The sequence below is a fragment of the Coregonus lavaretus genome (assembly GCF_964263955.1).
Source record: "Coregonus lavaretus genome assembly, chromosome: 2".
Classification (NCBI taxonomy): domain Eukaryota; kingdom Metazoa; phylum Chordata; class Actinopteri; order Salmoniformes; family Salmonidae; genus Coregonus; species Coregonus lavaretus.
In genome coordinates, this window is record NC_139989.1 from 21,697,599 (window position 1) to 21,720,557 (window position 22,959).

At 41.7% G+C, this 22,959-nt stretch overlaps 1 protein-coding gene across 1 annotated transcript in view; it reads right to left on the reverse strand.

Annotated features, from left to right (window-relative positions):
• Positions 1 to 243: 243 nt before the first annotated feature.
• LOC311147244 (condensin-2 complex subunit G2-like) overlaps positions 244 to 22,959 on the reverse strand; it is a 29,564-nt gene continuing 6,848 nt past the window's right edge. The window contains exons 9-26 of the mRNA XM_084183910.1: positions 22,825 to 22,950; positions 22,392 to 22,571; positions 20,447 to 20,599; positions 17,120 to 17,342; positions 16,770 to 16,864; positions 15,885 to 16,058; positions 15,549 to 15,619; positions 15,275 to 15,428; positions 11,848 to 12,021; positions 11,631 to 11,747; positions 4,865 to 5,005; positions 3,320 to 3,419; positions 2,891 to 3,078; positions 1,876 to 2,019; positions 1,638 to 1,741; positions 1,300 to 1,400; positions 920 to 1,022; positions 244 to 567 (exon numbers count right to left, since the gene is read on the reverse strand). Of these exons, the coding sequence (XP_084040036.1) occupies positions 510 to 567; positions 920 to 1,022; positions 1,300 to 1,400; positions 1,638 to 1,741; positions 1,876 to 2,019; positions 2,891 to 3,078; positions 3,320 to 3,419; positions 4,865 to 5,005; positions 11,631 to 11,747; positions 11,848 to 12,021; positions 15,275 to 15,428; positions 15,549 to 15,619; positions 15,885 to 16,058; positions 16,770 to 16,864; positions 17,120 to 17,342; positions 20,447 to 20,599; positions 22,392 to 22,571; positions 22,825 to 22,950 (2,406 nt within the window). The 3' untranslated portion in view covers positions 244 to 509. The remainder of the gene's footprint in view (positions 568 to 919; positions 1,023 to 1,299; positions 1,401 to 1,637; positions 1,742 to 1,875; positions 2,020 to 2,890; positions 3,079 to 3,319; positions 3,420 to 4,864; positions 5,006 to 11,630; positions 11,748 to 11,847; positions 12,022 to 15,274; positions 15,429 to 15,548; positions 15,620 to 15,884; positions 16,059 to 16,769; positions 16,865 to 17,119; positions 17,343 to 20,446; positions 20,600 to 22,391; positions 22,572 to 22,824; positions 22,951 to 22,959) is intronic.

The following is a 22,959-nucleotide window of genomic DNA, read 5'->3' on the forward strand; positions in this document are numbered from 1 at the left end:
CCTTCTCCAGCTGTTCCTGGGTCTTCCTGGTGATCTTTCCCCTGTGTGTTTCAGGTTAATTAAAGCCTGTCTGGAAAGTCTGAACGGTTTGTGTTGGGTGGAGCAAAACTAAACGCTAACAAACCAAATTTCCATCAATAAATTGTTCTAACATAATACATATGATAAAATACAATTTGTAGATGGTATAGGTCAGATGATTTCCTTAGAGACATTTTAGAGAGAATCCACAATGACAAGGTTGAAACTAAAATTTCAATTTATTTTTAGCAGTTAACAATGTTACACACAGTTCAGTTTATGCAGCATAGCTATATATACACTGAGGCAATACATAAATCCAAAGCACAAGTTACAAGTCATACTGCATACACCATGATTACACAGAATAGAAAAGCTTAGAAAAATAGAACAGAATAGAAAAATAGCTGACACTGGCAACACAAAAACTATTCGAAAATGTTAAATATGTGTGTTAAAAATGTTGACGTTCTCTCGCTCTTGTCCCCTCATGGGCATGGCATCAGAATCTCATTTAATGTCTTGATAGCGGATTCGTAGATTACCCTGGAGAAAGAGAAAACATGTTTTAATTTAATGCCATTTTTAGGTTGCTATTTTGGCATTCAAATATAATTTGCCCTCCCAAAATTCCCAGTTTATGAGCATGTTTCCTTAACGTTCAGGGTACATGCGATTCTAGCTAGCTAACAACTCTAAAATACTTAACCGTCTTACAACATACAAAAGGTACTAACAGAATTCTCTGTGGAGGTAATGTCGGTACGTCCCAAATGGCACCCTATTCCCTATATAGTGCACTCTCTTTGACCAGAGCCCTATGGGCCCTTGTCAAAAGTAGTGAACTACAGGGTGCCATTTGGGACACTACCCTTGTAACGTTCGCTAGTCTAGTCACCTCTGGATGTGTCCTTCGTTCTCAGCCGTGACAGCGTAATGTTTCTGAAGCTGCCTCTGGACGGACACGGCTGTACTCTTCAGATCTGCCTTAAACTTCCCAGCTGGAAGAAAAACAGGCACAATCATTACAGGCCAGCTACACTGGACATGTAACTTCTTGCATTTATTAATTTAAATGAAATCTGGGCATAAGCAACCGGCTCAGGCCCAAGAACAGTTGATAAAGTGGCACGCGTTCTGCTCACGCTGGCAAAAGTTACGCTCCCAGTGTAGCAGCTAAAAACCTGTAGCTCCTGTCAGAAACTAATCATAAATGTGGAAGCAAAACATTGTTTAGACCAAGATAAAGGATGTCTTTATTGCAACAGTTTTACTCACTCTGTCTGACAACTGCCAGAATGTGAAGAACTGCAGCCAATCCGGTCAGACCATCAATGACCTCTGAGTCAACAGTTGAGTTGATCTCTGCCAGGAAGGCCCTAAAAAAGAGAGGAGACCTTGGATTAGAAACAACTGAGGAAAAAGTACAATATTTGATTTATCACGGTCTTTATATGACATTGTGTGGTGTTGACCGTGTTTGTTGTGTCTGTTCTGTTTCTTATTACTCATTTTTGTGTGTGAAAAATCTATAGAAATCTTAATCACAAAGAAAGAAACCCAACTCAGCCAGTGTGCGTAGTCATAGAAAGCAGCAACTCTTGGGGAGAAGTTACCTGGTGACAGGGGGCGATTTGAGGAGAACATCCAACAAGATGCTTGAGAGAGGAGGCAAATCCTGGACCGTCTCTGGTCTTGTGACCTCTTGGGGATGTGAAATCTAAGACAGAAAAGTTGGGCGCAAACAAAATATAGTACATGTTCTTAATACGCAACCTATCAACATTGTGAATTACATTTTCTATCTAGGAAAATTGTGTTTGTAGTGAATCAGCCATCTTAGTTTGCTCTTACCCTTTGAAGCGAGTGTTGGCTTGCCGCCAGGGTGGCAGCACAGATGGTTGAAAACACCCCGTTTAGGGGGTTGGAGTTGAAGCCCGACCATGCCTGAACGACCTGGAGGAAGTCTCCTAGAGCGTGAACAGCCGAGTGCCACAGCTACAACAGCCAGGGGAGAGAGAAACAACCTTCAATTATCTATTCACATTTGCGAGCTGAACAGGGGCCATAATGTATTATGCGTCTAAGAGTAGGAGTGCAATTCAGTTATTTAGATCACAATGAATATGATTAAATGGACAGGGGGGGAGCTGATCCTCAAGCCTACTCTGAGAAGCTTGATACATATGGCCCCAGTACTGCTTCGGTTGTTGGGCCAAATAGGTATTATTTATAGACACAGCCATTTAAAAACTGATTGAAGAGACTACCTCTAATGATCTAAGTGTGCGTTTTTGATTGACACTCAAACACACACCAAACCACAGTCAATAAAAAGCCCTTGGTTGGGGCCTCCCGAGTGGCGCAGCAGTCTAAGGCACTGCATCGCAGGCGTCACTACAGACCCGGGTTCGATCCCAGGCTGTGTCACAACCGGCCGTGACCGGGAGTCCCATAGGGCGGCGCACAATTGGCCCAGCGTCGTCCGGGTTAGGGGAGGGTTTGGCCGGGGGGGCTTTACTTGGCTTATCGTGCTCTAGCAACTCCTTGTGGCGGGCCGGGCGCCTGCAGGCTGACTTTGATCGTCAGTTGAATGGTGACTCCTCCGACACCATTCGCGGCTGGCTTCTGGGTTAAGCGGGCGGGTGTTAAGAAGCGGGGTTTGGCAGGTCATGTTTCGGAGGACACATGACTCGACCTTCGCCTCTCCCGAGCCCATTAGGGAATTGCAGCAATGAGACAAGATCATAATTGGATATCACGAAATTGGGGAGAAAAAGGGGGTAAAATAAAAAAAAAATATGTAAAGCCCTTTGTTGATACGGCGACTGATTTCCTATAAATAGTGGGAAGCAGCCATCCTCCACACCTCCTGGCCCTCCTCGGGGTCCTTCCTCAGGTGGCGAGCCATGATCTCCAGGATCTTCTGGAAGACATTGGTGACCACGCTGAGGATGATGGAGGACTGGTCGTCCTGGGCCTGGTTCTCGGGGACGTAGTTCTCCACCACCTTCGTCAGCACAGAGAGCAGCAGGGGAACACACAGGTAGCCCTTCTCTGAGAACACAACAACACACACCCACCTAGGTCATAATTCCTCACAGACACAGTGAAAGACTAGGTGCACAAGTGGCCTAGTCAGTGGGTGTTCCAGTCAACAACAATTCTAGAGAATCTACGGTTCTAAGTGTGCCTTATGGCAAAGTTGATTTACAGATCCAAAATGGCCCTAAAGTGACATACTCCTTCATATTGATGTCTGTAATTGTATCTGTGTAGTGTAAATAGCTATACTCACCAGAGAGGAGCACAACGGAGCACAGGTGAAGGACCTGCCCTTTGAACTCCTCGTCCCCAAGGCCCACCCGGATCACATCGCTGCACACTGTCAGGAATTTCTGCCAAACATCACCACAACGTTAGAGGAAGGTAGTCACTCCACAAAGACGGACAGAAAACGTTAACCCATAGAAACAATGACATTTATGTTTTTTAAAAATAGTAACGGCAAAGTAAATCAGAGGTTGTATTGACAACTGTTTTTAAGAACCTGTAATAATGCTGAAAGCCCAAATCAACTAAACTAACTATATTACGGGACAATAAAACAATTATTCAATCATTAAAAATGACATTTTTGTGCACATTTTTCCTGAGAACAATGCATTGCATAACCCACCATACTATCTTAATCTCAAGTGTTGGTGCTGGAACCCTAGAGTTGGTGGAAGCAGCAGAAGTGGGTATTGAGATAAATGGGGGTTTATTTTCCATATCCGAACACAGCAGCAACCTTTGGGCGACACTCTTGAGAGAGTAATGACAGAAATAGCTAGAGAAGCCCATTTCAAATAACAAATTAGTCCATCTAGCTCTCTGTGAGTGGGAGGCATACAGCAGAGAGCTGATAGGCGAGTGTGGAATAACAATCTTTAATCAACTAAGGCCGCGTCCCAAATGGAACCCTATTCCCTAAAAGTGCACTACTTTTGACCAGGGCCAATAGGGCTCTGGTCAAAAGTAATGCACTACATAGGGAATAGTGTGCCATTTGGGACGTGGCCTTAGCTAGAACTGAAAGCATAAGAAAGGAGAAAGGAGGAGAATTGATCTACTGACCATAATACTATAAAGCTGCTCATACATTACCAGGACTTAATTCACTGGATAATACTGTAACAGTGTCTCATACACGTAAGCAATAAGGCACCTCGGAGGTTTGTGGTATATAGCCAATATACCACGGCTAAGGGCTGTTCTTATGCACGACGCAACGCGGAGTGCCTGGATACAGCCCTTAGCCGTGGTATATTGGCCATATACCACAAACCTCCGAGGTGCCTTATTGCTATTATAAACTGGTTACCAACGTAATTAGAGCAGTTAAAATAAATATTTTGTCATACCCGTGGTATACAGTCTGATATACTACGGCTGTCAGCCAATCAGCATTCAGTGCTCGAACCACCCAGTTTATAAATAACTATATAACACGGCTGTTCTTTTATGTCTGAAAGGTCGCTAATGCTATATTATTCATCCTGTGTTTTAACATTTTCTGAAAATCACTGACAACTGCTGATGTAAAAAAGGCTTTGTGAAATACATTTGATTGATTTGATTGACGCTCAACTGGTTGTCTAGGACTTAGTTGGACACAAATTGAAAATAAATAACCACCAGCAGACACACAGCCCTCCAGGAATTGAATTGGACACCCCTGAGGTACCTCTGAGTACTTAACACAGAATTAACGTGTAGGTGTTCTGTACAAAAACAGTGTAAAATCCATCCTGTGGTTGATACTTGCTACCCGCTACCCTATCCAGCAGGTTGTGCTTACCTCTACCACCTGCCTGGCGAGATCCCGCTGCTGCTCAGTGACCCTTCCCTCACTGAGACTGACCAGGAAGGGCAGCACCCTCTCTGCCACCCATGCTGCCATGTTCTCCACAGAAACCAGGAAATCCCTGCCCTCAGAGAACTGGGAACGCAAACATGTGGTTATAGAACAAAAAGCCCTGGTGGTTATAGCAGGTTGTAAAAGGTGGTTATAGCCAAAACACGACACAGACCAGTAGCTAATATAATAAATAATATACAGTACCAGTCCAAAGTTTGGACACACCTACTCATTCCAGGGTTTTTCTTTATTTTCACCATTTTCTACATTGTAGAATAATAGTGAAGACATCAAAACTATGAAATAACACATATGGAATCATGTAGTAACCAAAAAAGTGTTAAACAAATCAAAATATATTTTATATTTGAGATTCTTCAAATAGCCACCCTTTGCCATGATAACAGCTTTGCACACTCTTGGCATTCTCTCAACCAGCTTCACATGGAATGCTTTTCCAACAGTCTTGAAGGAGTTCCCACATATGCTGAGTACTTGTTGGCTGCTTTTCCTTCACTCAGCGGTCCGACTCATCTCAAACCATCTCAATTGGGTTGAGGTCGGGGGATTGTGGAGTCCAGGTCATCTGATGCAGCACTGCATCACTCTTCTTCTTGGTAAAATAGCCCTTACACAGCCTGGAGGTGTATTGGGTCATTGTACTGTTGAAAAACAAATGATTGTCCCACTAAGCCACGGCGGTTGGAACCAAAAATCTCCAATTTGGACTCCAGACCAAAGGACACATTTCTACCGGTCTAATGTCTTGGCCCAAGCAAGTGTTTTCTTCTTATTGGTGTCCTTTAGTAGTGGTTTCTTTGCAGCAATTCGACCATGAATGCCCGATTCACACAGTCTCCTCTGAACAGTTGATGTCGAGATGCTTCTGTTACTTCAAAACATTTATTTGGGCTGCAATTTCTGAGGCTGGTTACTCTATGAACTTATCCTCTGCAGCAGAGGTAACTCTGGTCTTTCATTCCTGTGGCAGTCCTCATGAGAGCCAGTTTCATCATAGCGCTTGATGGTTTTTGCGACTGCACTTGAAGAAACTTTAAAAGTTCTTGAAATGTTCCGTATTGACTGACCTTCATGTCTTAAAGTAATGATTAACTGTTGTTTCTCTTTGCTTATTTGAGCTGTTCTTGCCATAATATGGACTTGGTCTTTTACCAAATAGGGCTATCTTCTGTATAGCCCCCCTACCTTGTCACAACACAACTGATTGGCTCAAACGCATTAAGAAGGAAAGAAATTCCACAAATTAACTTTTAAGAAGGAACACCTGTTAATTGAAATGCATTCCAGGTGACTACCTCATGAAGCTGGTTGAGAGAATGCCAAGAGTGTGCAAAGATGTCATCAAGGCAAAGGGTGTCTATTTGAATAACTTGTTTAACACGTTTTGGTTACTACATGATTCCATATGTGTTATTTCATAGTTTTGATGTATTCACTATTATTAAATGTAAAAAATTGTAAAAATAAAGAAAAACCCTTGAATGAGTAGGTGTGTCCAAACTTTTGACTGGTAGCGTATGCCGTTTAGCAGACACTTTTATTCAAAGTCGACTTAGTTATGCGTGCATAATTTTTTTACGTATGGGTGGTCCCAGGAATCGAACACACTATCCTGGTGTCACAATTGCCATGCTCTATCAACTGAGCTACAGAAGACCAGTTATATCCCAAATACTGTTCACTAGACCTGGGACAATAATCCAAATTACAGACACCGACAAAACCCAACACTTAGAGGACATTTTGCTGATATCGTTAATTATGATAAGTGGCCTATACTATGCTGGTGATATGTGAAGTTTGAAATTGAATAAGTCTACTAATATGGGTGAATGCTAATGGGACAATCCATAACTACAACATTCAAAGTAGTAGTGGTAGTTAAGGGTAATAAAAAAAAAAGTGATGCACATTACTGTTATAAAGTTATTGTTTTATGTATCGCTAATTCGCTATCATGATAATCAGGGTTGGGGTCAATTCCACAAATTCAATTCCCTCTCCCTATAAATCCCATAAATAAAACATTCCTGCAGAGTTGGGGTCAATTCCACAAATGTTATTCCAATGCAATTCTCTCTCCCTATAAATTCCATCAATTCAATTCCATAGCAGTTCTTCAATTCAGAGTGAATTCAACTCATCTCGAATTCAAATTCTAAGTCAAATACAATTCCTAATTCATTATTCTGCCACAACAATTCACTCAATTAAATTAAACTCAAATACCAATTCAAAACTACAATTCTTAATTCCATATTCAGCAACAATAATTCACATAATTCAATTCCCTCTCTAGACAAATTCCCTGAATTTAAATTCCTTCACTTCTTTCAACTCAAGCCAAACTCAACCAAACTACCTCAACTCATGGCAGATTCCAAAGACAAACTTAAAAACCTCTTAACGAACTAAGAAGGAATATTCCTGGTAAACCTCGAAATGTCCCCTGAATTCTGAAAACGTTCAGGAATTTGGGGAATTAGCTTAACCTGTAAAATATATAAAATAATACAGTAAGATGCTCTTCAAGTTAAAACATACTTTAAAGATGTAAAACATCCAATTAAATATAACCCATCCAATTAGTGAATATCATAGATACAGTAAGTTAAAGCTATTTAATATGAACAGCATGAAATAAGGATGAAAAAATGAAAAATACTCCCCTCAGTAGTGGCTACTGTATTATTCATTATTACTTTATACCAGTTTTCTCCCCAATTGGTTTAGCACATTGTGGGGAACAAAGCTCCATGCTCTCTAAAAACAATACATTGGCAAATTTCTTTTTTTAAACACATTTTCTACACATTAATATTCAAACAAAACCCTTTATGTAACATTTATACAATTGCATACTGTAGTGTGAAACAAAATTCATGATAGAAATGAGAGGATCTCCAGAGCCGTGGTCATGTGGGAAACACTCCCAGCAACAAGCAAATGTGTGCTTCCCCACCGGAGACCAGGGTTCAATTACCGTCTCCACCTTTCATGCCTGACTAATAAAGGAAAAATACTATGAGGTAGAGTGAGATGTTTATTAATTCAGGAGTTAAATTAACACTCAGTGTTATAAAATAACCAATTGACGTCAATAACCAGAGTTGAGTGTGATTGTGTCATTTTTCTCTGTGGTAAAACACTGACACTCAAATCCACGCCCATCATTATCATATTTCCGAGCATGCTTTATTGCAGGTTCATTTTTACAATTGTTTGTTTCAATATCTGTGTTTTTGCATCCACATTGATTGATTAATCGATCTTATGTTATACCCTGTGTTAGGGTAAAACTAGTCTGTTGAGGTATAGCCTTATGATGTGTAATGTATTGTCAGAAAGGGTTACATTTTAAGGATAACATATTCACTTAGGCACTCACTTGAAGGCTACAGTTTTGATAAGAATTGTATGCAACAACCATGTCTCTGTCACTAGCAAACACAATCATGTGTGGTAATTCCAACGTTCACTAACAGGCACTCTGGGATATATGCAAATATTTGCTTACATTTGCATACAGTTGAAGTCGGAAGTTTACATACACTTAGGTTGGAGTCAGTAAAACTCGTTTTTCAACCACTCCACAAATTTCTTGTTAACAAACTATAGTTTTGACAAGTCGGTTAGGACATCTACTTTGTGCATGACACAAGTAATTTTTTCAACAATTGTTTACAGACAGATTATTTTACTTATAATTCACTGTATCACAATTCCAGTGGGTCAGAAGTTTACATACACTAAGTTGACTGTGCCTTTAAACAGCTTGGAAAATTCCAGAAAATTATGTAATGGCTTTAGAAGCTTCTGATAGGCTAATTGACATCATTTGAGTCAATTGGAGGTGTACCTGTGGATGTATTTCAAGGCCTACCTTCAAACTCAGTGCCTCTTTGCTTGACATCATGGGAAAATCAAAAGAAATCAGCCAAAACCTCAGAAAAAAATGGTAGACCTCCACAAGTCTGGTTCATCCTTGAGAGCAATTTCCAAACGCCTGAAGGTACCACGTTCATCTGTACAAACAATAGTACGCAAGTATAAACACCATGGGACCACGCAGCCATCATACAGCTCAGGAAGGAGATGCGTTCTGTCTCCTAGAGATTAACGTACTTTGGTGCGAAAAGTGCAAATCAATCCCAGAACTACAGCAAAGGACCTTGTGAAGATGCTGGAGGAAACAGGTACAACAGTATCTATATCCACAGTAAAACGAGTCGTATATCGACATAACCTGAAAGGCCGCTCAGCAAGGAAGAAGCCACTGCTCCAAAACCGCCATAAAAAAACCAGACTACGGTTTGCAACTGCACATGGGGACAAAGATCGTACTTTTTGGAGAAATGTCCTCTGGTCTGATGAAACAAAAATAGAACTGTTTGGCCATAATGACCATCGTTATGTTTGGAGGAAAAAGAGGGAGCTTGCAAGCCGAAGAACACCATCCCAACCGTGAAGCACAGGGGTGGCAGCATCATGCTGTGGGGGTGCTTTGCTGCAGGAGGGACTGGTGCACTTCACAAAATAGATGGCATCATGAGGAAGGAAAATGATGTGAATATATTGAAGCAACATCTCAAGACATCAGTCAGGAAGTTAAAGCTTGTTCGCAAATGGGTCTTCCAAATGGACAATGACCCCAAGCAAACTTCCAAAGTTGTGGCAAAATGGCTTAAGGACAACAAAGTCAAGGTATTGGAGTGGCCATCACAAACCCCTGACCTCAATCCTATAGAAAATGTGTGGGCAGAACTGAAAAAGTATGTGCGAGCAAGGAGGCCTACAAACCTGACTCAGTTACAACCAGCTCTGTCAGGAGGAATGGGCCAAAATTCACCCAATTTATTGTGGGAAGCTTGTGGAAGGCTACCCGAAACGTTACACCCAAGTTAAACAATTTAAAGGCAATGCTATCAAATAATAATTGAGTGTATGTAAACTTCTGACGCACTGGGAATGCGATGAAAGAAAGAAAAAGCTGAAATAAATCACTCTACTATTATTCTGACATTTCACATTCTTAAAATGAAGTGGTGATCCTACCTAACATAAGACAGGGAATTTTTACTAGGATTAAATGTCAGAAATTGTGAAAAACTGAGTTTAAATGTATTTGGCTAAGGTGTATGTAAACTTCCGACTTCAACTGTATATCCCAGTGTGCCTTTAGAGTGAACATTGCGGGGCGGCAGGTAGCTTAGTGGTTAAGAACGTTGTGCCAGTAACCGAAAGGTTGCTGGTTCTAATCCCCGAGCCGACTAGGTGAAAAATCTGTCGATGTGCCCTTGAGCAAGGCACTTAACCCTAATTGCTCATGTAAGTCGCTCTGGATAAGAGCGTCTGCTAAATGACTAAAATGTAAACATTGGAATTACCCCACCCATGACTGTTTGTTAGTGACAGAGACTTACTCATTGCATTCACTTGCATGTCCAGCCTCTATCAAGGGCTACATAAAATATGCAATTATAAGTGTGTTCAAATACCAGAAGCTACATATTTGATTGCCTGTTTACTTCCTGGGCCAGAAAAAAAAATTTATTTGACACACCACCTCAGGCCATTTTACCAAATTATGATAACCTTCAGGGTGGTGTTTAATTCCCATTGAAATCCATCCAAATGGTGGATTTGCAATGTTTAGAGTAGTTCATCAAGCACCTTTTACATTCAGACTGATTGCAAGGTAGAGAGTATAAAGTTGACAAGACAACATAAACCATATGAACTGGCTCCACCATCTCAATAACGGGTGCAATAAATCCAACCACTAACAGATGAGCTTTTTTACAAGTGATTTTTCTTTGTGCTGCATAATATAAATAACAATCAATGTACCCCCCCCCCCCAAATAAATTGAAAAATGGCTTTTGCAACGACGGGATAGTGAGTTAGATTCCCGGGATCACCCTTACGTAAAAATCTATCCATGCATGACTAAGTTGCTTTGGATAAAAGCGACTGCTTAATTCCATATGTTGTAGAATTATAAAGCAATACATAATAATTGCGTAAACAATACTCAGTGGAATTCAAATTTTGCCTCCGTATAAAAGGCATCCTTAAGGCATAGTTCACCCAAATTACAAAACGACAATGTCATAGTTCATTGACTGCTTAAGGGGAAGGAAACCAATATTTAATTTGGGTGAACTATCACTTTAATTGGACCAAAATAACCAAACTGGAAATATATTGCACATCAACTCCTCATTAGAAAACATGTATATAATTATCATTATTTGATTTAAAACAAAAGTTTGCATTCAATTTCAATGCATTAACTCCAGTACACAATTATAATACAATTAAAGTTGTCCAATTCTGAAATTCCAATTCCATTCCAAGGATGTTTTTATTTTCCAATTTAAATTAAATTCCAATTCCATTTCAAGGATGGTTTATGTTCAGTTGCAATTCAATTCATACGGTCTAAATTCCAATTAAATTCCAATTAAGTGTTTTGAAGATTGCTGCAATTCCAATTAAATTCTCCACATCCTGCTTGAATTGAATTTGAAATTAAATTGGAATTGATCAACCCTGATGATAATTCGGTCAATTTATTGTGGGCAAAGCACTACCGTACACAGATGTGTTACAAAGAGAGGAGTAACATCTGAATTGGACTGTTTTGCAGCAGAGGTAGAAGTATGTAGGTGATGGAACTCACATTGTGCTGTAGATGGGCACTGAGACGTGCGTGAAGAGCAAACGCCCTCAGTGCTGTTTCTGCTCTGGGAACATCGGCCTGGGCCTCAGAAGAGCTCAGATGTGAGTACAGCACCGACTGTGGAGGCAAACAGGACACAAGATCACACCTCTGCTCATAGCCTGTCACAGCACATATAAGCAACATATAAAAAAACAAATTATAGTATCTACTGTACCTTCCAGGCCCCGAGGGCTTTGTGTAGCTGTTTGAGCTGGCCCTGCCTGAAGGGCAGTACGCAGTCCCGCGTGGCGGTGCGGCTGAACAGGTACTCCAGGTAATCTAGCCCCAGGTCTGGCTTGGCCTCCACCGTCTCCTGGATGCGCACTTTCCGACTGGTGTTCCCTTTGCCCTGTGAAGGAAAAGTGGGAGCAGAAAGGGGGGTTATGTCCAATGATATCATGATTACAGGGTTTTGTCTGGATAAAAAAGGGGTTTAGGTGGTGGGTGTGGTAGGGGGCGTGGCAATGGGGGCAGTCAGCCCGTTGGCGCAGCTTAATTTTAGTGGCCCCCAAGCCAATTTCCTGCAATTCTACACATTTCTCCATGAAGCTGAGAGAAAATATTGCAGTTTCTCAAAGACTATATATATTTTTTTAAATAAGTCCATTATCTTTTCTAAATACTTTATATCTGTTTTTAGTCGTTTAAAAGGCCCCGAACAGTCATTCTGTAAAGTACTTTCTCTCTCATGGCTAACTTTTGAAAAGACAGGCTGAGTGGGCAGGGAGCTTATACTCATGTCAAGCAACTTGGATGTAGTAAGCAGTGTTGCAGTAAAATCATTTAAAGAAAATGTGGTAATACACAAAGCAACTCAAACATTGAAATTGCATCAATTATAGATATTTTTTTACACATCTCCTGTTTGGCATGTCTCTTGTGATGCGGTTCACAGCAGCACTGACGGATGTGTTGACTTGACAACTGCGGCGGATTTTTGAACGAACCTTGTTCCATGCTGGCTGAAGACCTAGCTAGCCAGTAACTAGCTAACACCAGACACAGCTGAAAGGTGAAACATAAGTATCTTTGCCATAGATTAATAGGGTAAACTTTGAATTATATTTGCTGACACTCTACAGTCAAATTTTGGCACCAGTAGAGTATCTATCTAGCTATATAAACCATGCCCCTCTGAAAACACACCTTTTCCAATGTTAGTTACAAGGTAGTACTTATTAAAATTAGGTAAGAGAATATCATGTTAGCATTGGTTTATTAAAATGAGAGTTAAGGTAATGTCACCTTGTCCCCTTAATAATGAATCCAAGTGTTTGACATGGGGAGGGGACCAGTAACTTTATGATCAAACTTTATCAATGAAGAAGCAAGTCATTTTTCATACTTTGGCCATCATACTTTGATCTGGTTTCCTTCAAATATCACAAAATGTAATGAAAAACATGATTTTGACTGTTCATGACCCTTAAGTTTACACTGAAAGCGTTTTTCCATCCCAATTTATTTTTTAACACTTTTTGGACTTGGGTGACCCGAAAAAGAGAAAAAATACGTAGGCATACATATACAAAAACAATATAGACAACTTAACATTTACATACATTTCAACCAACATTAATGACATCACACTTGCTCAGACCCACGTTCCCACCGTATCCACACGCAATGTTGTTTCCAATGCTTGTAAGACATATGACTTCAGATTGTGATATGTTTCTGCCAGATTCTTTTCAATATTTAAATAAAGCATTTCATTCTTCCATTCTTTTAATGGAGTATCATTTGACTTCCAGTATTTAAGTAATATCATCTTCAATATATACTGAACAAAAATAAAAACGCAACATGTAAAAAGTGTTGGTCTCATGTTTCATGAGCTGAAATAAAAGATCCCAGAAATGTTCTATATGCACAAAAAGCTTATTTCTCTCAAATATTGAGCACAAATTTGTTTACATCTCTGTTAGTGAGCATTTCTCCTTTGACAAGATAATCCATCCACCTGACAGGTGTGGCATATCAAGAAGCTGAATACACAGCATGATCATTACACAGGTGCACATTGTGCTGGGGACAATAAAAGGCCACTCTAAAATGTGCAGTTTTGTCACAATGCCACATGCGGACTGCAGGAATGTCCACCAGAACTGTTGCCAGAAAATTGAATGTTCATTTCTCTACCATAAGCTGCCTCCAACGTCGTTCTAGAGAATTTGGCAGTATGTCCAACCAGCCTCACAACCGCAGACCATGTGTAACCACGCCAGCCCAGGACCTCCACATCCGGCTTCTTCACCTGTGGGATCGTCTGAGACCAGCCACCTGGACAGCTGATGAAACTGTGGGTTTGCACAACCAAATAATTTCTGTACAAACGGTCAGAAACGTCTCAGGGAAGCTCATCTGCGTGCTCGTCGTCCTCACCAGGGTCTTGACCTGACTGCAGTTCGCCGTCATAACATAATTTAGTGGGCAAATGCTCACCTTTGGCCACTGGCACACTGGAGAAGTGTGCTCTTCCCGGTTTCAACTGTACCAGGCAGATGGCAGACAGCGTGTATGGCTTCGTGTGGGCAAGCAGTTTGCTGATGTCAACGTTGTGAACCGAGGGCCCCATGGTGGCGGTGAACAGAGGGCCCCATGGTGGCGGTGGGGTTATGGTATGGGCAGGCATAAGCTACCGACAAACAACACAATTGCATTTTATCAATGGCAATTTCAATGCACAGATACCGTGATGAGATCCTGAGGCCCATTGTCATGCCATTCATCCGCCGCCATCACCTCATGTTTCAGCATGATAATGCACGGCCCCATGTCACAAGGATTTGTACACAATTCCTGGAAGCTGAAAATGTCCCAGTTCTTCCATGGCCTGCATACTCACCAGACATGTTAGCCATTGAGCATGTTTGGGATGCTCTGGATTGACGTGTTCGACAGCGTGTGCCAGTTCCTGCCCATCTCCAGCAACTTCGCACAGCCATTGGAGAGGAGTGGGACAACATTCCACAGGCCACAATCAACAGCCTGATCAACTCAATATATATGACCAACAGATGCATATCTGTATTCCCAGTAATGTGAAATCCATATATTAGGGCCTAATGAATTTATTTAAATTGACTGATTTCCTTATATGAACTGTAACTCAGTAAAATCTTTGAAATTCTTGCATGTTGCGTTTAGTTTTGTTCAGTGTAAGTGACGAAAAGAAAATTGTCCAACCCATTGGGTATCTCACTGCACCCTCATTCATGTAAAACTTCTGACAGCCAGCTTTCTAACTCTGCCCATAACGTTTGGACTTTATATCACTCCCAGAAGGCATGAATTATTGAGTCATTGTTAGTTTTACACTTAAAATATGACTTCCGTTGTGCTGTAGAATCTGAATTGTGTCTCTTGTATAATAAGGATTTCAATGGCAGAAAAATCCCTGGATTACATCTGTGGCTAATTTGGATATTTATATTTTAGGCCCAAAATATCCCTATGTATGCGTATGTGTCCCAAATAGCACCCTATTCCCTATATAGTGCACAACTTTTGACCAGAGAACCTATGCGCCTTGATCAAAAGTAGTGCAATATATAGAGAATTGGGTGCCATTTGGGAAGCAATCTCGGTGTGTTACTTACCGCGCCGGTGGGTAAGGCCTCAGTGAGCCAGTCAGTGATAAGCTCCAGGACGTGTGCGGCCTGGCCCCAGCTACACAGACACTCGATGATCTGACTGTACTGGGACACCTTGGCCCCCGCCTCTAACCTCTTCAGCCTAGACAGCACTCCACAGCTGGAACACATGGACCAGAGGTGACAGGGTTAACGTGTGTGCATGAGTAAGTGATTGAGTGAGAGACAGAGAGTCTGAAGTGGAGACCAAAAAAAGACAAGTAAGCAGGATCCCACTGACCTGAAAGTGGGGACAGAAGCTGGGGGCAGTAGGGAGGCCAGTTGGATGAGGGGAACTGTGCAACGCTCCTCCTGAAAGAGAGAAAACTAAGTGAGGACACCTTAAAAGATGTGGAAGATATCTAGGGTGTGTCCCAATAATCTTGCTTCTTCCTGAAGTGTGCACTCTTTCACTACTCCCGACACATTTAAAAATATTGGATTGGTGTAGGCATGGGCTAGAGGGAGTTAACATATACCAGTCATTTCCTTTCAAATCCATGAATGGAAGTGAACCAGTGCTCACTTTGGGAGAAAGGAGAGATTATTGGGACGCAACCTCCAGTCCACCTCATACCTGGAAGACATTGAAATATTTGGGCACGACGGAGCCAAATTTGGCAGTGGTGTACTGGAGGGCGTCCTTGTTGAGCTCCAGGGCTTTCCGGATGCTCCTCCACAGGATCACCACCAGCTCCAGCAGACTGGCCATGGACGCTGTGTCCTTGACCGAAAGGACATCCTCCAAAACCTGCAAGGAACCTTGTTTTAAAAAGGGGCTCTCTGAGATTTAAAAATCAACTAAACTGCCACCCAGCCACTTGTTGTGGTAAACAGCTGAGCGATGGGGCTGGAGTAATGTAGAGTTCAGTAGGTACTCGCACTCAAAGCATAAAAAGGAAACACCAAAGACGAAAAAATATGCTTACTTTAATACCATGCTTGAAAGAATACAAATTGACATTTTTTGTTGTTGCACTTGGCACTTTTTTCAAGCTTGGTATTAAATTAAGTATATTTTTGCATACCAGCCTCGTTGTTTTTTTCCTTTTTATGGTTTGAGTGCAAGTACCTACTGAACTGTATACAGATTTTTATTCTCTCACGCACCGGTCACCAATCATTCTAGCCTTAGAGCAGACCCTCATACTGGCTTTCTACACTGCAGAAATGTAAGCACTCTTAACTTCAAAGACTGACCCTCCATAAGATCAAAATTATAGTTTTAACCATGTTTTGAAGCTAGACAGTGTTTACAAACAATGGAGTAAAGCGAAATTTTATTTTGGGTTTTGATGGGGTAGGACAGTTTAACTAAGCTCATTAGGCATTTATAAGTCAATGCCAGATTGCAATTTGAATGATAGAAACATTTCATTATAGTACATGCATTCCATTGACAAACAAGAATCTCCTTAGTCTTGTAAGTGATCCGACATTCAGCTCTACAAATCAGTCTTACACTTGCGTTCTCCTTGTTGCTCGAGTTTGTCTTGTTCAGGTCTTCAGTCTGGATGCAGGCATTCAAACACCGGCGGATTGTCAGCATCAGCTTGACTGGCACACAAGAGGTACAGTAAACAGACTTTAGTCTGGAGATTAACAACTTCAAATGACTCACATAACATCTACGAGCTAGATATGTATTTTTTAAATAATCTACGGGGGAATAAAGACCTACGACCTCAACAACAGTAAAATTCCAAGGATCAATGAAGGATTTAAGTCCCACATATGCTGACAGGAGCTACATAACTGCAGGCCAAACTCACCTATGTTGGTGGGGGATATGTACACATGGGACAAACTCACCTATGTTAGTGGGGGCAGTGTAGATATGTGCATACTGGTAGAACTTCCTGGCTGCCTTGGGGTTCATCTGAATCAGAGTGACGCAGCGCTCACACCACACCTCCTCTGATTGGTTGACGGGGAAGAAGGAATTGAAGAGAAGGTTGACGACGCGCTTGGAGACAGGCTGTGAGTCGAAGGCCAGTCGGGCTAGCAGGTGTTCCATGGAGGACACCTTCCAGAACTGGCCAGAGGAGAGAGGGGATGTACGGCAGGGTGAGCTACACAAGTAATGTCTGACAGTATTCCCGAGGTAGTGGCAGTATCAAAAAAGTTCCCATACTCAAAGCCTTCACAAACAAAATGACAATGAAGAAATTAGCAACGGTGATCGAAATTGTTAAAAGGTTTTACAAAACTCTAATAAATGAAACAGTTGGACAATGGATGAAGATACTAACAAACATTTTACTGGCACAGACAAATAATGAATGGCATTCAGCAATTTATTGTGGCAATTCAGGTATTCAATTTATTGTCAAATATCACTTTTTTTCTTAGAATGCACTCATATACTGTATACACTGAGTGTACATAACATTAGGAACAGTACTTGCTTTGATACCGTATTTATATTACAGTAGGTCAACTGTAATATGAAATACAGAATTTGTCTTTCCACCAGCTGCCTGCCTGTAAGCTACTGTCAGATTCACAGTAACCCCTTTACAGTGTAGTGTGGAGCAAGGCTGTGTTATACAAGCAAGTACAAGTCATTGTAGCTGTGTGTGTTCCATTTTGATATAGGCATACTCCTACGTGAGGCCCCGTGTAGCTCAGTTGGTAAAGCATGGCGCTTGCAACACCAGGGTTGTGGGTTCGATTCCCACGGGGGGCCAGTATAATTTTTTTAAATGAAAAAATGTATGCACTCACTAACTGTAAGTCGCTCTGGATAAGAGCGTCTGCTAAATGACTAAAATGTAAGCTAATTCTGGTCAGTTAGTGTTCCTCTGCAATTCCAAAACACTATACATTGAGTATACAAAACATTAAGAACACCTGCTCTTTCCATGACATAGACTGAACAGGTGAATCCAGGTGAAAACTATTATCCCTTACTGATGTCAACTGTTAAATTCACTTTATTTTAAGAATGTGAAATGTCAGAATAATAGTAGAGAGAATGATTTATTTCAGCTTTGATTTATTTCATTACATTCCCAGTGCGTCAGAAGTTTACATACACTCAATTAGTATTTGGTAGCATTGCCTTTAAATTGTTTAACTTGGGTCAAACGTTTTGGGTAGCCTTCCACAAGCTTCCCACAATAAGTTGGGTGAAATTTGGCCCATTCCTCCTGACAGAGCTGGTGTAACTGAGTCAGGTTTGTAGGCCTCCTTGCTCGCACACGCCTTTTCAGTTCTGCCCACACATTTTCTATAGGATTGAGGTCAGGGCTTTGTGATGGCCACTTCAATACCTTGACTTTGTTGTCCGTAAGCCATTTTTCCACAACTTTGGGAGTATGCTTGGGGTCATTGTCCATTTGGAAGACCCATTTGCGACCAAGCTTTAACTTCCTGACTGATGTCTTGAGATGTTGCTTCAATATATCCACATCATTTTCCTTCCTCATGATGCCATCTATTTTGTGAAGTGCACCAGTCTCTCCTGCAGCAAAGCACCCCCACAGCATGGTGCTGCCACCCCCGTGCTTTTTGCACCAAAATACGTTCATCTCTAGGAGACAGAACGAGTCTCCTTCCTGAGCGGTATGACGGCTGCGTGGTCCCATGGTGTTTATACTTGCGTACTATTGTTTGTACAGATGAACGTGGTACCTTCAGGCGTTTGGAAATTGCTCTCAAGGATGAACCAGACTTGTGGAGGTCTACTTTTTTTTTTCTGAGGTCTTGGCTGATTTCTTTTGATTTTCCCATGATGTCAAGCAAAGAGGCACTGAGTTAAGGTAGGCCTTGAAATACATCCACAGGTACACCTCCAATTGACTCAAATGTCAATTAGCCTATCAGAAGCTTCTAAAGCATGACATCATTTTCTGGAATTTTCCAAGCTGTTTAAAGGCACAGTCAACTTAGTGTATGTAAACTTCTGACCCACTAGAATTGTGATACAGTAAATTATAAGTGAAATAATCTGTTGGAAAAATTACTTGTGTCATGCACAAAGTAGATGTCCTAACCAACTTGCCAAAACTATAGTTTGTTAACAAGAAATTTGTGGAGTGGATGACAAACAAGTTTGAATGACTCCAACCTAAGTGTATGTAAACTTCCGACTCAGAGGGTGAATGGGCAAGAGAAAATATGAAAGTGCCTTTGAACGGGGTATGGTAGTAGGTGCCAGGCGCACCGGTTTGAATGTGTCAAGAACTGCAACGCTGCTGGGTTTTTCACACTCAACAATGTGTATCAAGAATGGTCCACCACCCAAAGGACATCCAGCCAACTTCACACAACTGTACGAAGCATTGGAGTCAACATGGGCCATCCCTGTGGAACGCTTTCGACACCTTGTAGAGTCCACGCCCCAATGAATTGAGGCTGTTCTGAGGGCAAAAGGGGTTACAACTCAATATTAGGAAGGTGTTCCTAATGTTTTGTACACTCAGTGTACATTCTTATTGTACCAGGTCTATTTTTATATTTTGTGTTAAAATAAAGAAAAGTATGTTCCTCATTTGCATAACCACACTGGGTATATTTGCAGACATGAATAAATGAACATAAAGATACATACATTGTTTGCAAGATCAGACATAATATCACTATAATCCAGGTGTCATTTTCTTAGTTTCTTTCATTTCAGCACACCTAATTTCTAAACATTTCACCTGTATTAAATGACTACTTATTTCAATTGCACACAAAAAAACACACCCATCAAAATAAAGTTATCTTTCTTCTCTTTCTTGTGATGCAAGTGTCGGAGAAGGTGCGTTAAATCCCAGATGAAGCTTTAGCATTCTTATAGACTCAATGGAAAGCCATTGTATCCCATTTCAGCCATTACTGGGGTGTGTTTGACAGGTCATTACAAACATTTCCGCGGTCGTACGTAACGTTAATGGGAAAAAACTACAGACACAAGCAAGAGTATGAAAGAGTCGCAGGACTAAAATTAAAGCAATCCATCTAGCAAGATTTAAGTGACAAGTGGATTTTGCACCCCTCAAAACACAGGAAATAGATGGCTGAAAAAGACAGATCCTTAGGTTGGCGGGGCATGTGCGTTGCTAAAGATATTCATACAGAATATGTACATATACATGCCTGTACAATAAAAACAAAAACACACACACACACACACAAGCCGTGTCTTACCTTGGCGGCCCGCACAGCTTTAATCTTTAGCAGCATGTCGAGGAAGGCCACGCGTACTTTCTCTGAGGTGTCATGGAGGCTGTTCTTCAGAGCTGGCAGAAGCTGCTCAAGCAATGGGTGGCTGTAGCCATTGTCCAGTACGATGGTCAAACACTGGAGAGAAGATTTAACAAATCAGTAATCGATAACACAGAACCACAGTCCTGACTGGTGGTGATCTAGAGGGGGGTCAGAGTTCACCGTTGCACTCAGAGATATACAGTGCATTCGGAAAGTATTCAGACCCCTTAACTTTTTCCAGATTTTGTTACGTTACAGCCTTATTCTAAAATCGATGAATTTTTATTTATTTTTTAATTTGTGCAAATGTATTCAAAATAAAAAACGGAAATATTACATTTACATAAGTATTCAGACCCTTTACTCAGTACTTTGTTGAAGCACCTTTGGCAGCGATTACAGCCTCGAGTCTTCTTGGGTATGACGTTACAAGCTTGGCACACCTGTATTTGGGGATTTTCTCCCATTCTTCTCTGCAGATCCTCTCAAGCTCTGTCAGGTTGGATGGGGAGCGTCGCTGCACAGCTATTTTCAGGTCTCTCCAGAGATGTTCGAACGGGTTCAAGTCCGGGCTCTAGCTGGGCCACTCAAGGACATTCAGAGACTTGCCCGAAGCCACTCCAGCGTTGTCTTGGCTGTGTGCTTAGGGTCGTTGTCCTGTTGGAAGTTGAACCTTCGCTCTGGAGCAGGTTTTCATCAAGGATCTCTCTGTACTTTGCTCCGTTCATCTTTCCCTCGATCCTGAATAGTCTCCCAGTCCCTTCCGCTGAAAAACATCCCCACAGCATGATGCTGCCACCACCATGCTTCACCGTAGGGATGGTATTGGCCAGGTGATTAGCGGTGCCTTGTTTCCTCCAGACATGACACTTTGCATTCAGGCCAAAGAGTTCAATCTTGGTTTCATCAGACCAAAGAATCGTGTTTTTCATGGTCAGAGTCCTTTAAGTGCCTTTTGGCAAACTCCAAGCGGGCTTTCATGTGCCTTTTACTGAGGAGTGGCTTCTGTCTGGCCTGATTAGTAGAGTGCTGCAGAGATGGTTGTCTTTCTGGAAGGTTTTCCCATCTCCACAGAGGAACTCTGGAGCTCTGTCAGAGTGACCATCGGGTTCTTGGTCACCTCTCTGACCACTGTCCAAGGCCCTTCTCCCCCGATTGCTCAGTTTGGCCGGGCGGCCAGCTCTAGGAAGAGTCTTTGTGGTTCCAAACTTCTTCCATTTAAGAATGATGGAGGCCACTGTGTTCTTGGGGACCTTCAGTGCTGCAGACATCTTTTGGTACCCTTCCCCAGAACTGTGCCTTGACACAATCCTGTCTCGGAGCTCCACGGACAATTCCTTCGACATCATGGCTTGGTTTTTGCTCTGACATGCAGTCAACTGTGGGACCTTATATAGACAGGTGTGTGCCTTCTCAAATCATGTCCAATCAATTGAATTTAACACTGGTGGACTCCAATCAAGTTGTAGAAACATCTCAAGGATGATCAATGGAAACAGGATGCACCGGCACTCCATTTCGAGTCTCATAGCAAAGGGTCTGAATACTTATGTAAATAAAGGTATTTCTGTTTTTTTTCCCTCGCTTTGACATTATGGGGTATTGTGTGTAGATTGATGAGGATTTATTTATTTAATCAATTTTAGAATAAGGCTGTAACGTATCAAAATGTGGAAAAGGTGAAGGGGTCTGAATACTCTCCGAATGCACTGTAGGTCTGCATCCCAAATGCCACCCTATTCCCTATATAGTGCCCTGCTTTTGACCAGAGCCTTATGGGCCAGTCAAAAGTAGTGCACTATATAGGGAATAGGTCCCATTTGGGACATAGCCGTAATGTTCTATTATATAGTGTTCTATAGTATTCAATAATGGGGTCACCCACCTTGAAGACGGAGCAGCGGACATCAGGGGAGCTGGTATCATTGGCCAGCTCTACCACCAGCTTCTTGAGGAAGTCGGTGATGACGGTGGGGGGGATGACCTCCCAGCACTTGGCCAGGATCTTACAGACCCCCAGGGTGGCTGTGGAGCGCACCAGGGGCTGAGGGTCCTCCAGCAGGCACTGATATATTACAAACACACACCGACACACAGGAACAAACAGGAGAGAGCTTTAGAATATTAATGAGACACAACACTTATTAAACAGGAATACACTGTACACAGTGCTGATGAAATAGGCTCACTACACTTTAACTATTTAACCCTTTAATCTACACATTCTGGAATGTTTTAGCTCAACTTATGGCATTTTTAGAGTTTCAAATACATTAAACGACCACTTGGAAATTCAATGTCATAATACAATCACTTACGACCAGCGTGTCCAGTTGTTTCTGGATGGTCTCGTCCATCTTCTCACTGCTCTGGCTAGGGTCGTGGATAGGGAAGGCCTCGGTGAAGAGCAGAGTGGCATTGGCCCGGACCTCAGAGTTGGCAGCCTACAATGA